The sequence below is a fragment of the Zophobas morio genome, unplaced genomic scaffold (genome assembly GCF_036711695.1).
Source record: "Zophobas morio isolate AGI-343-1 ecotype UQ-CSIRO unplaced genomic scaffold, CSIRO_AGI_Zmor_V1 ptg000022l, whole genome shotgun sequence".
Lineage (NCBI taxonomy): Eukaryota > Metazoa > Arthropoda > Insecta > Coleoptera > Tenebrionidae > Zophobas > Zophobas morio.
In genome coordinates this window covers 3,053,864-3,072,284 of record NW_026972127.1, presented here as the reverse complement: position 1 = coordinate 3,072,284, position 18,421 = coordinate 3,053,864, and the positions used below count along the sequence as shown (strand labels likewise).

The 18,421-nt window shown below is 33.1% G+C and overlaps 1 protein-coding gene across 1 annotated transcript in view; it reads right to left on the bottom strand.

Annotated features, from left to right (window-relative positions):
* Window positions 1–635: 635 nt before the first annotated feature.
* Window positions 636–18,421, bottom strand: part of LOC135133715 (pair-rule protein odd-paired) — a 69,169-nt gene continuing 51,383 nt past the window's right edge. Inside the window, exon 2 of the mRNA XM_064062205.1 lies at window positions 636–1,885. Within this exon, the coding sequence (XP_063918275.1) occupies window positions 1,467–1,885 (419 nt within the window). The 3' untranslated portion in view covers window positions 636–1,466. The remainder of the gene's footprint in view (window positions 1,886–18,421) is intronic.

Sequence of the window (18,421 nt, the reverse complement as noted above, 5' to 3'; positions counted from 1 at the left end):
GCTTGTCATATGCTTGGGTTTTTTCATTTTTTATTTATCATTTTTACGATTTTGCAACTTTTCCATTTTTTTATTAGGAAAATTGAAAAATTGAAAAAGTGAAAAATCGAAAAATTGTAAATCGTAGCACCGAAGAAATTTAAAAATTGAAAAAAATTAATAAAGCGAAAAACTACAAAGAAAAAACAAATCGAACCGAAAATTTGGAAAATCCAAAAATTTTAAAATCAAAGAATTAGATAATCGTCAAAATTATAAAGACGAAAAACTGAAAGATTGAAAACTGGGAAATTAACTATCGAGAAATTGAAAAATTAAAATTGAATAACGGATAAATTCAAATCAAAAAAGGTTATCAGAAAACAAAAATTGCAAAAAATTTTGATAATTTTTCACAGAAACGTGACTTGTTTTGCTTCGCTACAGGGCGAGGGAAGTTCTGTCGACATATCTTTCGACCAGTTTTTTCAGTTGTTTAGCACAAAAACCCAGTTATGTGTATTTTATCTCAACGCTCAAACACCTAAATATTTCGTACCCCAGTTTAAATAAAAAGCCTGTTTATATACATCATCAGTCAAATTTATTTTCAATAATTCAAGTTATAATAAACTTTAGATATACAGAGATCCCTGATAAGATATATTTACAATAAATTTCTTTATACACTGGTCCTACAATTAAATATCATAATAAAATTTATACAAATATACAAATACGCTTATCTTAACTTACATTAGACGGAACTCATCATACAAAAATTAGAAGTATATAAATTAGCAAATGCATGTCAATAATTGCACGGGAACCATAAAACATTAAATTATATTCACAGTCAAATTTAAAAATATCTGGAACGGAGCCCCCAGATGACACCTTTCGTAAATTTCAAATTATTAATTTTGTATTTCTGGATCTTTAAAATCGCCGCTTAATGACCGGCTGTATATAGGAAACCCCATCAAATTTTTACAAATGAAGTCATATTTGTTTTTCCAAATTTACAAAGAAAGTACTTATATATACTAATAAATACGAGAAAAATTGCTGCCTTTATAAACAGCTGTACATACAACTCGAACAAAAAAAATAACAATTTAGCCCTCTACTTAAAAACACCCCTGTACATGACACAATGTTTTTTCTTATTTTAATAAATATTAGTGTCACTTTACAGGCAACTGTAGATACAAAAATCGAGATCACAGCCGTTTCAGACAAAAACAAAAACCTCTCTTTATTTTTTAGTTGATTTTTATTTTTTTTTATTCATTTATTTACATATATAATTATGTAGGTATGTATATGAAAATCAGCTGTATATCTAAATGAAACTCGAAACTATTTTTCTTGTATTTGTAAATCCCCCTTAATCCCACTTCTAAATTCGTCATCCCCCTTCCACCCGGGAGCCCCGCCATCGTATAAACTATGTACAAACTCAACAACTATCCACATTATCACTATCAATAGGCAGTGGCGGCGCCACTGTGGTGCAGATTTCCGAAGTGTCCCAGCCCGCCCAGGGGGTCGGGCGTGACCGGGGGCGGCGGCTGGCACGCCACGTACCACTCGCTCAGCGCCGTGCTGCCGGGCAGCTGGGGCCCGGGGACCTGGGGACTAGCGGCCACGGAGATGCTCCCGGCCGAGGAGGAGTTGGACTCTTCGCCGTCGCTGTCGTAGTGGGGCGGCGACCGGCCCGTGCAGCCGTGCACCTTCATGTGCTTCCGCAGCGACGACGGGTGGGTGTAGGATTTGTCGCAGCCGGAGACGCGGCAGTTGTAGGGCTTGTCGGAGGTGTGCACGTGCGAGTGCTTCTTCCGGTCCGAGGAGTTGGCGAAGCGCCGGTCGCAGCCCTCGTACTCGCACTTGAAGGGTTTTTCGCCTGAAACAAGAAAGAGTGGTGAGCAGATCGTTGGCGAAACGGGGGAATAGGGGAGGTTTGAACTAGGTCTCTGAGGAGCCCCATGGTTAAAAAAATCGGTGATGTTTAATAGTGACTATGTCAATAGACTAGAAGGTAAATCGTTCGACATTAAAGTGTAATAATAATTGTAATAATAATAATAATAAAATAATTAAAATCTAAAAATAAGAAACTGTAGATGCAAAAGTAACGTGCTGGGTGTAAGATTAGAATAGGTCAGGTCAAATCAGGTCAGTTTTCATGTTTTTTCGACGTTTCATGACCCTAGGGTTTAAAAAATAGATCTTCCGTTATGTCCGTCTGTCTGTCTGTAAAATAACGTACTCCTCCAATTGTGGTTTATAAATCCGTGTCGAATTTTTACCACAGGCATCTAGATTTTTGGAAAATAAACAAAATTCTATAACATTTTACAATTTAAAATTGAAATTACAAAATCGAATGTTATTTATGTGTTAAAATGTAACAGAGCCTTGAAGTTGTGGTTTATGAATTTAAACATCTAGATTTTTGGAAAAAAAACCGACAATTTCCCGATTTCTGGATTTTTTTATTAGTCGATTTCTCAATTTTGCGAAATTTCAGTTTATCTTTTCTCCAATATTTCGATTCCCCAATTTTTCGACTTTTCAGTTTTTCAATTTTTGGTATTTCTGAATTTTCGATTTTTCAATATCTCAATTTTACGATTAAATAATTTTTTTATTTTTAGACTTTTCGATTTCTCGATTTTTCGACTTTTAGATTTTTAACTTTCCGATTTCCAATTTCGATTTTTCGATTTTTCGACTTTTTGATTTTTATTTTTTCGATTTTTCACAATGTTCCTTTTTTTAAATTTTAGGTTTTTTGGTTTTACAGTTTTTCGGTTTTTGATTCTTTGATTTCTCGATTTTTCACTTTTTCGGTTTTTAAATTTTCCGATTTTTCAGTTTTTCGATTTTTCAGTTTTTCGATTTGTAAATTTTTAACGTTTCTAAATTTTCGATTTTTTGATTCCTCAATTTTACGATTAACGGATTTTTAAATTTTTTGACTATCCAATTTCTGATTTCGATTATTTAATTTTTCGATTTCTCAAGTTATCGATTTTTCACTTTTGCGATTTTTCAATTTTGGGATTTTTAATATTTCGTTTTCTCAATTTTTCGATTGTACAATTTTTCAATGTTATAATTTTTCAATTTTTTAAATTTTAAAAATTTCATCTTCTCGATTTTTCAGTTATTCGTTTTTCCTGTTTTTCAGTTTTTCAAATTTTTAAGTATTAGGTTTTTCACTTTTTTAATGTTTCGATTTCTCGATCTTTCGATTTCGATTTCACGCCTTTAGATTTTTCGAGTTTTCAATTTTTCAGTTTTCAAATTTTTCGATTTTTCAGTTTTTCAATTTTTAAGTTTTTAACGTTCCTAAATTTTCGATTTTTCGATTCCTTAATTTTACGATTAACGGATTTTTACATTTTTTGTCTTTCCAATTTCTGATTTCGACTATTTAATTTTTTTATTTCTCAAGTTTTCGATTATTCACTTTTGGGATTTTCCAATTTTTGGATTTTTCATATTTCGTGTTCTCAATTTTTCGATTGTACAATTTTTCAATGTTATAATTTTTCGATTTTTTAAATTTTAGAAATTTCATCTTCTCGATGTTTCAGTTACTCGTTTTTCTTGTTTTTCAGTTTTTCAAATTTTTAAGTATTAGATTTTTCACTTTTTTAATGTTTCGATTTCTCAATCTTTCGATTTTTCAACTTCCCGCTTGCTTCTAGATTTTTTGAGTTTTCAATTTTTCGACTTCCAAATTTTTTGATTTTTGGATTTCTCGATTTTACGATTACTTAATATTATTATTATTATTATTATTATCCATTTTTTTAATTTTAGACTTTTCGATTTCTCGATTTTTCAACTTTCCGATTTCCGATTTCCATTTTTCAATTTTTGGCGTTTCTAAATTTTCGATTTTTGAACTTTCCAGTTTCCGATTTTGATTTATCAATTCTTCGATTTCTGTTTTTCGATTTCTCAATTTTTCACAGTTTCAGTTTTGGGGTTTTTTAATTTTTGGATTTTTCAGTATTCCGATATATGAATTTTTTGATTTTTCAAAATTCTTCGATTTTTTAAATTTTTTTGATGTCTTGATTTCTCAATTTTTCGATTCAATTTTTCTATCTTTAATGTCTCAATTTTTTAAACTTAGATATTTAGATTTCTCGATTTTTCATTTCATCGTTTTCCTATTTTTAAAATTTTTAAATTTTAGATTTTTCACTTTTTTAGTGTTTCGATTTTTTGACTTCTCGTCTATAGATTTTTCGAGTTTGAAATTTTTTGATTTTTAAATTTTACGATTTTTGTCAATTTTTCAATTTTTAGCATTTGTACATTTTTGGTTTTTCGTTTCCTCAATTAATCCATTTTTTAATTTTTCGACTTTAGATGTTTCAGTTTTAGGATTTTTCAATTTTGGGATTTTTTAATACATATTTTCAATTTTTTCAGTGTTACAATTTTTAGATTTTTTGATGTCTTGATATTTCGATTTTTCAATTTTTCGATTCTTAAATTTTTAATCTTTTGATTTTTCTATTTTTTAAAATTTTGAAATTTCGTTCTCTCGATTTTTCGGTTCTTCATTTTTCCCATTTTTTAAATTTTCAAATTCTGAAATATTAGATTTTTGACTTTTTTAGTGTTTCGATTTCTGGATCTCTCGATTTTTCGACTACTCGCTTTTAGATTTTTCGAGTTTTTTTTTCGCCTTTTAAGTTCTTCAATTTTTGGGTTTTTCGATTCTTCAATTTTCCGATTGATCGATTTTACGATTATTCCGTTTTTCGATTTTTCGACTTTCCGATTTCCGATTTTATTTTTCAATTTTCACGTTTCCAAATTGTCGATTTTTTGATTTCTCAGTCTTACGATTAATCGATCTTTCTATTTTTCGACTTTTCGATTTCCCGATTTCTCAACTTTTCGATTTCCCGATTTTTCGACTTTTCCATTCTAAATTCGATTTTTCAATTTTTTGACTTCTAAAGTTTTCGATATTTCGATTTCTCGATTTCTCGACTCTCCTATTTCGATTTTCAATTTTAGGCGTTCCTAAATTTTCGATTTTTCGATTTCCCAATTTTACGATTAACCGATTTTTTGAGATTTCGATTTTTCGATTTCCCGATTTTTCAACTTTTCAGCTTCCCAAGTTTTTGATATATCAGTTTTTAGATTTTTCAATTTTGAGATTTTTCAACTTTTTGGTACTGTGATTTTTTGCTTTTTTCTGTTTTCGATTGTTTAAATTTTAGATTTTTCTATTTTACAAGTTTAAATTTTGGGTACCTAGATTTCTCGATTTTTTAGTTCTTCCTTTTTCTATTTGTCAATTTTTCGAGTTTTTAAATTTTGAGTTTTTGACTATTTTGATGTTTGGATTCTCAAGTTTTCGATTTTCGACCTCTCGATTTTAGATTTTTCAAGTTTGCAATTTTTCGATTTTTAATTTTTTCGAATTTTTAGTTTTTCGGTTTTTCAAGTTTTCGATTTCTCGATTTATCCAGAATTTGGTGTTTCGATTTCTCAATTTTTCGATTTTTCGACTTCTCGATTACTTGATTTCTCGATCTTTCAATTTCGATTTCTCGCTTTTTCGATTTTCCAATTTTTCGATTGTTCCATTTTTCGACATTTCAGTTTCAGTATTTTTCAATTTCTCCATTTTTCAGTTTTTCGGTTCTTCAATTTTTTGATTTTTCATATTTAAATTTTTAGATTTCTTGATTTCTAGTTTTTTTGGTTTTTTAGTTTTTCAGTTTTTAAAATGTTAGAAATTTGATTTCTTCATTTTTCGATTTTACGGTTTTTTGATGTTTCGTTTTTTCGAACTTTCGATTTCCCGACATCTCTATTTTTCGATTATTTTTTGTTCATTTCTGGGTTTCTGTAGATGGAAAATTAATAGACTGACTATAAAATAGTCGTGGACAAATCGTTGGCAAAACGAGTGAATAATGAAGGTTTACAACATTTCCTTGGATCTCTGAGGAACTCCAAAAGAGCTTACGGCAATTAAGAAAGCGTCACGTAGTAGCCAATAGATTTCTTTTTTATTGTTTTGTGTTTTGTTTTATTTTAGGGACTCTTTCTTTTCAATAAACTCCGTAATACTTTTTTTTGGGTGATAACTAGATCTAGATCTTAGATAATTATTGATAAGTTTATTATTAGAAGCTCTACATTTAGTTATAGATTTTAAGAAAAACTAAAAATCAAATAAAATCAAATGCAAAAATGACGTTCTGGATAAAATGGCCGCTGACGAGATCGTTGCCAAAACGCGTGAATAATGAAGGCGTACAAGCTTAACCGGATCTCTGAGGAACTCCAAAACTTATACGATAATTAACAATCCACACACATCGCTAAGCGTCACGCGGTAGCCACCAGGTGTCTTTTGTCGTTTTGTCGTGGTGGTTGAACAAAATGTGTAGTTGTGCGGCCGTCCCCTAGGTGCCGTTCCCTCCCGGCATCTGCCCCGGATCGGCTTAGGGCGCATTCAGATCGGCTTGATTTATTCGCGGTGGAAATTTCACACGAGATGGCCCGTGGCTGCGTCGCCACGCATTCCGTGGGGGTGGCGGAGGGGGAGGGTGCGTGACCCGCGACCCGGTTTGACCCCCGCCCGTCTGCTTTATGTGCCACGATAAGTCAGAGGTGTTCGAAAGCAGGCTGGGGCCAGTTCCGACGATTTCGGCGGAGAGAATCGGACGGGATGGGAAAAGGAATAACTAAACGCCACATAAACTACGTTTTGACGTTTGTTTTCGAGAACGAACGATCGAGACAATTTAGTAAGTAAGTGTGAATCGCAGTAATGATTGATCTTAAGCCCCCACTCCTCGCCTAATTCCGTCCACCGCCGACCTGGTTCCCGGCAGCCGGTGATGTACTGTTGTTTGACTTGGGATAATCTGTTTTTTGTTGGCCGAGTTTTCAAATAGCGACTGATTTATACCGGGCCTTCATCTGACTTAATAAAGATATATTGTAGACGGTCGTTTGAAATTTCGAGGATTAGTAGGGAGTTCGTTGCCGCCCGGTTGCCACTACCTGTTGTAAGAGGTTCAATGAGGAACTGTCACCTAGAGCGTGATTAATACGGAGTTTGATCGAAGATTCGGTGCGAAAATTCGAGGACTGGGAAAAAGAGGACGTTCGGGGTGACGAGGCTCGTTCACAATGTATAATCGTGACAAATGACTATCGGAACGGTGCCATATAATGGAAGACGTATGGGAATAATGAGGCTATTGTGGATCGGGCACACGTTAAATTGATGGACCTTTATTATATTTGAGAGCGTTGGCGCGAAATTGGTAAATAATTCCGAGTGGTGGTATTCTCGCCGGTTTCAAGGATGGCACTCGGGGCCGCGATGAAAAATGGAACCTTTGCGCGTAAAATGGGAAATAATTGGGTTTCGGGGTCGCAAAAAATCATATATATATACATATACAGGGTGATTTCAGGATCGTGACCGTGATAGGACCGAAAGAATATTGCAAGCAGATGAACAAATTTTGGATCGCGTCGAAGAAGAGCCCAACATCAGCACTCGCCGACTTGCAGCTGAAGTTACAGAGTTTCACAGTTTGTAGTCCATCGTACATTAAGAAAACTAGGCACACATCCATACCACGTTCAAAAAGTGCAAGCTTTAGAGCCCGCTGAGACTCAGGACCAATTAAGTGCCATCCTTTGATAAGACAACAAATGAAAAATTCATCACAATTGAAATAGGGGCTTAATTTATCATTGGTTTCTTCTTCTTAATATAGCTTACTGATGTCTCCACTTCATGATCTGTGATCTTTTGATCCTCCAAAATTGTGTCACAATTATTTCCAATAGTCACTTGTGGTTTCCGATATTCCTTCATAATCTTTAAAAAAAAGACATTCGGGACCTACGACCCCCGACATTCTTTAACAATCTTTCTAACAAAGACATTGAAGCCTCCGAAATTGTGTCATAATCATTTAAAATTGACACAGGCGTCCCTCGAGTTTGTATCATTCTTATTTAAAATAGACACTTGTGGCACCGAGATTTCTTCATTGTCTTCTTCAAAAACGCACTCGGGTCCTCACAGATTCTTTAATTATCTTTTCAAAAAAGACATTGTGACCTCCGAGATTGTGTCAGTCATTTAAAATAGACACTCGTGGCCCTCAAGATTGTCATGATCGTTTAAAATGGACACTTGTGGTCCCCGAGATTTCTTCAAAATCTTTAAAATCAAAAGACACTCGGGACAATAATCTTTCTAAACAGATACTGGGGCCTCCAAAATTGTGTCATAATTATTTAAAATAGGCACTTGTGGTCCCTAGATTTCTTCATAATCTTCTTAAAAAAGACACTCTGGACCAATTAAGCTTCGCCCTTTGATCGAACAACAAATGAAAAATTCATCACAATTGAAATAGGGGCCGGTGGGTGGGGCTTAACTTATCATTGGTTTCTACTTCTTAATATATATAGGTTACTGATGTCTCTGATCTTTTGGGCCTCCAAAATTGTGTCATAATTATTTACAATAGACACTGTGGTTTCAAATCTTCTTAAATAAAGATGCTCGGGACCCCCGAGCTTCTTTAATAATCTTTTTAAAAAAGACACTGTGACCTCCGAGATTGTGTCATAATCATTTCAAATAGACACTTGTGGCCTCGAGGTTTTTTCACATTCTTTTTAAAAAACACACTCGGACCTACTAGATTCTTACTTAACTTTTTAAAAAAGACATTGTGGTCTCCGAGATTGTGTCATAATCATTTAAAATAGGCCTTCAAGATTGTTTCATAATCTTTAAAAACGAAAGACACCCGGGATGCTTAATAATAATCTTTCTAAATAGACACAGTGGTCTCCAAAATGGTGTCATAATTATTTGCAATAGAGACTTGTGGCTTCCAATATCTTCTTCAAAAAGACACTCGGGATCCCCGAGATTCTTTAATAATCTTTAAAAAAAAACATTGAAGTTTCCGAAATTGTGTCATAATCATTTAAAATTGACACAGGTGGCCCTCGAATTTGTATTATAATTGTTTAAAATAGACACTTGTGGGCCCGAGATTTCTTCATAATATCCTTAAAAAAGACATTCAGGGCCTCCCAGATTCTTTAATTATTATCTTTTTAAAAAAGACACTGTGACCTCCGAGATTATATCATAATCAGTTAAATAGACACTCATGGTCCTCAAGATTGTGTCATGATCGTTCAAAATGGACACTTATTTAATCACATTTTTTCTTCATAATCTTTAAAAATTAAAGACACTCGGAACACTTAATAATAATCTTTCTAAACAGACACTGGGGCCTCCAAAATTGTGTCATAATTATTTACAATAGACACTTGTGGTTTCAAATCTTCTTAAAAAAGACGCTCGAGACCCCCGCGATTATTTAATAATCTTTTTAAAAAAGACACTGTGGCCTCCGAAATTATGTCATAATCATTTGAAATAGACACTTGTGGCCTCGACATTTTTTCACATTCTTTTTAAAAAAGACACTCGGACCTACTAGATTCTTACTTAACTTTATAAAAGACATTATGGTCTCCGAGATTGTGTCATAATCATTTAAAATAGGCCTTCAAGATTGTTTCATAATCTTTAAAAACAAAAGACACCCTGGATGCTTAATAATAATCTTTCTAAATAGACACAGTGGTCTCCAAAATTGTGTCATAATTATTTACAAAAGAGACTTGTGGTTTCCAATATCTTCTTCAAAAAGACACTCGTGATCCCCGAGATTCTTTAATAATCTTTAAAAAAAAACATTGAAGTTTCCGAAATTGTGTCATAATCATTTAAAATTGACAAGGTGGCCCCCGAATTTGTATTATAATTGTTTAAAATAGACACTTGTGGGCCCGAGATTTCTGCATAATATTCTTAAAAAAGACATTCAGGACCACCCAGATTCTTTCATTACTATCTTTTTAAAAAAGATATTGTGACCTCCGAGATTATGTCATAATCAGTTAAATAGACACTCATGGTCCTCAAGATTGTGTCATGATCGTTCAAAATTGACACTTGTGGCCCCCAAGATTTCATCACATTTTTTCTTCATAATCTTTAAAAATTAAAGACACTCGGGACACTTAATAATAATCTTTCTAAACAGACACTGGGGCCACCAAAATTATGTTACAGTTATTTACAAGAGATATTTTTGTTTTCCGATATTCCTTCATAATCTTCTTAAAAAAGACACTCTGGGTCTCGACTTTCTTTAACAATCTTTTTAAAAAAGACATTGGGGTCTCCGAAATTGTGTCATAATCATTTAAAATTGACACAGGCGTCCCTCGAGTTTGTATCATCCTTATTTAAAATAGACACTTGTCGCACCGAGATTTCTTCATTGTCTTCTTCAAAAACGCACTCGGGTCCTTTCAGATTCTTTAATTATCTTTTCAAAAAAGACATTGTGACCTCCGAGACTGTGCCAGTCATTTAAAATAGACACTCGTGGCCCTCAAGTTTGTGTCATGATCGTTTAAAATGGACACTTGTGGTCCCCGAAATTCCTTCAAAATCTTTAAAATCAAGACAGTCGGAACGCTAAATAATAATCTTTCTAAACAGATACTGGGGCCTCCGAAATGGTGTCATAATTATTTAAAATCGGCACTTGTGGTGCCTAGATTTCTTCATAATCTTCTTAAAAAACACACTCTGGACCAATTAAGCTCCGCTCTTTAATGGGACAACAAATGAAAAATTCATCACAATTGAAATAGGGCGGGCGGGTGGGGCTTAATTTATCATTGGGTTGTACTTCTTAATATATATAGGTTACTGATGTTTCTGATCTTTTGGGCCTCCAAAATTGTGTCATAATTATTTACAATAGACACTTGTGGGTTCAAATCTTCTTAAAAAAGACGCTCGGGACCCCCGAGATTCTTTAATAATATTTTTAAAAAGACACTGTGGCCTCCGAAATTGTGTCATAATCATTTGAGATAGACACTTGTGGCCTCGAGATTTTTTCACATTCTTTTTAAAAGACACTCGGACCTACTAGATTCTTACTTAACTTTTTAAAAAAGACATTGTGGTCTCCGAGATTGTGTCATAATCATTTAAAATAGGCCTTCAAGATTGTTTCATAATTTTTAAAAACAAAAGACACCCGGGATGCTTAATAATAATCTTTCTAAATAATTAATACTTAGTCTCCAAAATTGTGTCATAATTATTTACAATAGAGACTTGTGGTTTCCAATATCTTCTTCAAAAAGACACTCGTGATCCCCGAGGTTCTTTAATAATCTTAAAAAAAAAAAACATTGAGGCCACCGAAATTGTGTCATAATCATTTAAAATTGACACTGGTGAATTTATATCATAAGTGTTTAAAATAGACACTTGTGGGCCCGAGATTTCTTTATAATATTCTTAAAAAAAAACATTCAGGACCTCCCAGATTCTTTAATTATTATCCTTTTAAAAAAGACATTGTGACCTCCGAGATTATGTCATAATCAGTTAAATAGACACTCATGGCCCTCAAGATTGTGTCACAGATCGTTCAAAATGGACACTTGTGGCCCTCAAGATTTCATCACATTTTTTCTTTATAATCTTTAAAAATTAAAGACACTCGGGACACTTAATAATAATCTTTCTAAACAGACACTGGGGCCACCAAAATTGTGTCACAGTTATTTACAAGAGATATTTTTGTTTTCCGATATTCCTTCATAGTCTTCTTAAAAAAGACACTCTGGCTCTCGACTTTCTTTAACAATCTTTTTAAAAAAGACATTGGGGCCTCCGAAATTGTGTCATAATCATTTAAAATAGAGACTCGTTGCGCTAAAGATTGTGTCATAATCGTTCAAAGTGGACACTTGTGGCCCCCAAGATTTCTTCATAATCCTTAAAGACTAAAGACACCCGGGATGCTTGACACAGGTGGCCCTTGAATTTGTATCATAAGTATTTAAAATAGACACTTTTGGCCCCGAGATATCTTCATAATCTTCTTAAAAAAGACATTCAGGACCTCTCAGATTCTTTATTCTTTAATTATCTTTTTAAAACAGACATTGTGACCTCCGAGATTATGTCATAATCATTTAAATAGACACTCATGGCCCTCAAGATTGTGTTATGATCGAGCAAAGTGGACACTTGTGGCCCCCAAGATTTCTTCATATTTCTTCATAATCTTTAAAAACAAAAGACACAAGGGATACTTAATAATAATCTTTCTAAACAGTTTGTGTCACGATTATTTCAGATAGACACTTGTGGCCCCGAGATTTCTTCATTATCTTTTTAAAAGAAGACACTCGAGACGTCCCAGATTTTTTAAATATCGTTTTAAAAAAAGACATTGTGGTCTCCGAGATTGTCATAATCATTTAAAATAGACACTCGTGGCGCTCAAGATTGTGTCATGATCCTTCAAAGTGGACACTTGTGGCCCCCAAGATTTATTCATATTTCTTCATAATTTTTAAAAACTAAAGACACTCGGGACACTTAATAATAATCTTTCTAAACAGATATTGCGGAGTCCGAATTTGTGTCATAATTATTTACAAGGGACATTTGTGGCTTCAGAAATTCCTTCACAATTTTCTTAAAAAAAACGTGGGGCCTCCGAAATTGTGTCATAATTATTTAAAATTGACACAGGTGGATCTCGAGTTTGTATCATATTTATTTAAAATAGACAGTTGTGGCCCCGAGATTCCTTCATAATCTTTTTAAAAAAGACATTGTGGCCTCCGAGATTGTCATAATCATTTAAAATCGACATTCGTGGCTCTCAAGATTGTGTCATGGTCGTTTAAAATGGACACTTGTGTTCCCTGAGATTCATTCAAAATCTTTAAATACAAAATAATAATTTTTCTAAACGAAATTGTGGCATAATTATTGACAGAAGACTTGTGGTTTTCGAATTTCCTTTTTTTTTAAAAGACACTCGGAACCCCCGAGATTTTTTAATAATCTTTTTAAAGAATCAAACAAATTTAAATTTTGCAATTACGCTCCGCCCCTGGATCGGACAACAAATGAAAAATTCATCACAATTGAAGTATTAGCTTAATTTATCAGTGGTATTCTTCGCATCTTTCCGAGATATTTTCTTCCTCATTATTGTTTTTCTATTTTATTTTTTATCTGTTTTATGTTACTTTGGTCACCTTTTTAAAGCGTTTTGATTATTTTATAAAACAAATTGTACAGAGCCCTCCTACAACTTTCTTTTCGAGTTCTCATCCAGTATCAGTTAGCTCGTGTTGGATTTTCGTAAAGTGAAGTTCAAAAATTTAAAAGTGTTTTAAAAATCCTTTATCATAAAGTATTTTATGCCATTCATAAAAATCCCAAAGTCAAATCGCCTTTAAAGGACAAGTTAAGCGAATGGATGAAAAACAAAGACGTTTTTCAAATAGAAAACGCCGAATTCTATAAACTTGTAAGTGTAAATTTTAAATAAATTTGGTCTGAGACTCAATTTCTGAAATGATAATGTTAATTCAAATTACATTTTGCCTTTTTTTTCTTAATATTCGTACTCTTCTTGTGGCAACAAGAAACTTAAAACATGTTTAAAACAGGAAGTATGGATTTTGTAATTACGCTCCGCCTCCCAGTCTGACAACTAATGGAAAATTCATATCTTCTGTTTTTTTTTTACTTAATACATATAGTTCTTTAAGCAACACCACTGAAGAACATGTTGCAGATGGTAATTCTTGTAGAAAAATACGAAATTTGCAATTAAGCTCCGCCCCTCCTGACTGACGACGAATAAAGAAAAATCGTCACAATTGAGATAGGGTGGGTGGGTGGGGCTTATGTTTTCATTTTTTCTTCTTAATATATATAGTCTTTTTTTACAACAAGAAACTGAAAACATGTTTGAAATGGTAAATTTTATCCCCCACACTTCTCTACAAATTTACCCTTTTAAACACATTTTCAGTTTCTTGTAGTAAAAAGAAAACTAGGTACATATATTAAGAAAAAAAAGGCAAAATACAAACCCCGCCCACCCACCCTGGTCACAATTGTGATTAATTTTTCATTCGTTGTCAGACCGAGGGGCGGAGCTTAATTATAAAGTCCATATGTCGCGACAAAAATTTACCATCGTAAACATTTTAATTATATTTGCGTGAAAAGATTGTTATGTAGGTATATCCCGAAATAAGGCAAAATTTAAGCTCCCTACTAATTATAATAATTATGTTATTCGTTGTGAATATTGAAATTCTTACAAATTGTTATATTTAATTTGTAAATTGTGGAAAAATGGTGGCAATTTTCCAGGAAATGAAGACGAAAATAACTTCTGGAAATCAAAATGTATAAAAAAACTCTTTAGTTAGTTTTCAAAAGTGTTCGAAAACTGATAAAAAAAATTATATTGAAAAACTTGAGATTTTGAAAAAGTTACCTAAAAATCCACAAAAATCTGAACTATATTTGTAAACGGAATGATTCGATTAATATAGCATCTTGATCTCCCCAAATCAACATCTGAGAAATATTAGCCATGACAATCCAATTTTTTAAAAGTAGAAAAAACTGTAACATTTCATATTGTAATTTCTAGAAAAATGGTGGCAATTTTCGAAAAAATGAAACCGAAAATAACTTCTGGAGATCCAAATGTGTAGAAAAAAAAGTGTAGTAATTGTCGAAGATGCTCGAAAACGGGTAAAAATTTGAACAGTAGTACAAAAATAACCCTGGTACTAAGAGCTACTTTCAGGCCTAAATCCCCCGCTTTTATCGCCTAATTTTGTCTTTTTTTAGCCTAAATCCGCTCTTTTGGAACCATTTGTTTCCTTGTTTGATTTATTATATTATAAAATCATATCTATTTCTAAATTCACCAAGGTCTAAATTTTTCCTGACACATCTATACTGAACGTTTTACTACACCAATGGAAACTCAAACAAGCCTCCAATTTGTAACGGAAATCGTTTTGAAATCGTTACCACACACTTGCCGCGACATAATTTACACCTATTTAAATACATAATTTGTGTCACAACACGTTGTCGTTTCCCGTCGTCCCAACCATCTGCCCATGCTAATATCACCAAGAATCGAAGTCCTTACTTCTAAGTTTAAGTTTCGCTAGTATCCCGCCCATTAATTATAATTATTAATGCCAAAAATATTCGCATTTATAATAGCGACACCCGGAACCGAAATTAGCACCTGTTCGAGCGACCTCTTCCACAAGCGAGTTATTGTTCCCGTTGTCCACACAAGCGCGCATTAGACGAAATTTACGATTTCGAAAGAATTCCTCAATGGTAATTCGAAAAGAAAAATCTTCTTCAAGGCTAGCCACTTTTCTATGCAGTTGTCCGTACCTTATTCCCCGAGCTTTACCAGTCCTTTACACCTGTTATAGCAGACAGGAACTGAAGAGCTTGATTTATAATATACAGGCGTTTTAAATAAAGCCAACGCGAGTGTTCATTACCGCAATAAAACCTCCACGGCTTGCACGATCCTAAAACCGAGGCTGAGAGCTATTTGCGCGTCCGTGTTTATTTGCGTAATAGCGCGTCCCGTGTTTTACCTGTCCTTCCGATATTTCGGGGATTAATTTTATGCAGGAGGGTTCGCAGGCAAAAGAAACGTCTCGTTTATCACATTTCGTCCGCATCAGCGAGTCTGTTGGAAAAATTTGTGAATAATGGAGTTCGGCGGTTGCGGTTCGGAGGGAAAGAAATTTACTAGCTCGTGTGAAGAGGCATCGACTTGACATGGAGAGACTTGGACTGTTTTATGTTGTGGCGGTTTACCTGGCCTGTGTCCGGCAAACAGCGGTACCGGAGCATAAACGAATGTTTTACATGTGTTTACGGGTTGGGAGCTCACTGAAGAATTTCCAGTTATTCGAAGTATGAGAGAGTGAATATTCGACAAAGAAGCGCTTGTGGAAGGGGGGTTGATTTATAGTGATCAATTAAAAAAATAATAATAAACCACAACATAATCGATTCATGTTGGTATATAAATTAATAGCGTTTTTTTTTGTTTTTATTTGACTAGTCTATAAATGCACCGAACTTAAAAAAAAATTTTGTACTTTAATTTTAAACGAAAACATTTATTTCACTTGTTATTTTGGCCTATTTTTCTGTGTTTAAGTATGACTAACAATTACGAAATTTTAAATTTTACATGGTTCAAATGCCGAGGTCAATGATTCAAAATAGTATTACTTAATTAATTCGAAAATAACGTCTTCTAATGAGAGCGACCAGAAAATGGTTAAACGTCTTTTGCTACTACTTCATGTGGCATAACCTAAATTTTTTCATGATAAACAACTGTAGGAGAATTTGTTTCTTCTGAAAGAAATTTAAGCTTTTTTACTCAATAATTTTAAGAATATTATCGACGATTTTCCGCCGTCACTGTTAATGTTATTAAAAAATTGAAGAATCAGCAACAGTTTCTCACGGTAGGAGCTATGGAAGAAAATGAAGGCGAAACTAACTTCTGAAGGTAGATCGTCTTCATTAAATTTCAAAACTTGGCGAAAATTGGCTGGAATTTTCATGGGGGTATTGAAAAATTTTGCTTCTGTAAAAGTCGTCAAAACATCGAAAAAAAAATCTTGGATATAGGTACATTTTGCCGTGCTGTTTACAAAAAAATATCGAGCTAAGATTTTAGAAACATGTATCAAAAAGAAATTTTAAAAAATTGCAATATTTCAAGGGTGATTCTGGAAAAATGGTAGAAACTATTGAAGAAATTAGGCCGAAACTAACTTCTGGAGGTCGAAAACTATAAGAAAACGTCTTTCATTAAATTTTTGTTTTTGAGAAATTTTCGACGGGCTGATTCCAAAAATACGGCGTGTTTATGGAAAATTATAAAAATTTTCGATCTGAAATTGAATTTTTTGAAAAATTTTAAAATGGTAAAGAGTTATCGAAGCCGACGTAATTTCTGGGGGTCAGGGTTTACAAGAAAATGTCTTTAATTAATTTTCAAATGTGGTGAAAAAGTAGCCATGTTCTTAAGGGTTGAAACTGAAAAATTTTGCTTTTGTAAAAATTGACAAAAAATTCCCAAAAAATTCTGGACTGTAAATTTCAACTTGATAATTCCAAAAATCATACCGTATTTATGGTCCCGACTCAAGATTTTAGAAATGTTTGGTTTGAAAATCAATTTTTAAAAAAATCTAAATAATTGCAATGTTTATTCCAATGTGAGATTCTAAAAAAATGTACACTACTAGAGGTCTAAAATATACTTAGAAAATGTTTTGGTTAAGTTTCTAAAATGGTCGAAGATTGGCCAAATTTTCTTCGACGTGGGCACAAAAATTTTTCTTCTGAAAAATCCGGAATTTCGACGAGCTAATTCGAAAACTATAGTGTGTTTATGAAAAATTATAAATAAAAATGTTCGGTCTGAAACCGAATTTTTTGAAAAAGCCAAAAAGTGTCAAATTTCAATCGGCGATTCTGAAAAAATGATAAAAGTTACCGAAGCCGAAAGTAACTTCTGGAGGTCAAAATCTACAAAAAAATGTTTTCGTTAATTTTCGAAATTGGCTCAAAGAATGGCCAAAATGTTTCTAAGTGTTGATTTTGAAATACATATGTTGCTTTTGGAAAAGTTGCCAAAAAATTCCCAGAAAATTCTGAACTGTAAATTTCAAAGTGCTGATTCCAAAAATATAGCGTGTTTATGGTGGCGGGTCGGGATTTTGGAAATATTCAGTTTGAAATTGAATTGATTTTGGAAAAATGGTGGGAATTATCCAAGAATTTAGACCGAAAGTAACTTTTGGAAGTCAAAATCTACGCGAAAATGTCTTTTGTTAATTTTCGAAAGCAGTCGAAACTTGGCCGAAATTTTCAAAGAAACACAACATCGAAAAATTTTGCTTTTGTAAAAGTTGCCAAAAAAATCCCAAAAAATTCTGAGATATAGATTTTGTCGTGCTCTTTCCAAAAATATGTGTTAATGGTTCCGGGAAAGATTTTAGAAATATTCGGTTTGAAAATCCATTTTTAAAAAAACCTAAAAAATGCAATATTTCAATGAGCAGTTGTGAAAAGATGGTAAGAGTTATCCAAAAAATGAAACCGGAAGTAACTTCCTGATGTGAAAATATACAAGATGCCTTTGATTAATTTTCGAAATTTGTCAAAAAATGGCCCAAAATGTTCCCGGTAGCAGGACATTGAAAAATTTTGCTTTTGAAATAGTTGCCAAAAAATTTCAAAAAAAATCTAAACTGTAAATTTCAATGTGCTGAATCCAAAATATAGAATTTATGATGTTCCGGGACACGAATTTAAAAATATTCGGTTTGAAATTGATTTTTTTTTTTGAAAAAAATCCAAAAAGATTCGTATTTCACTCAGCGATTCTGCAAAAATTGT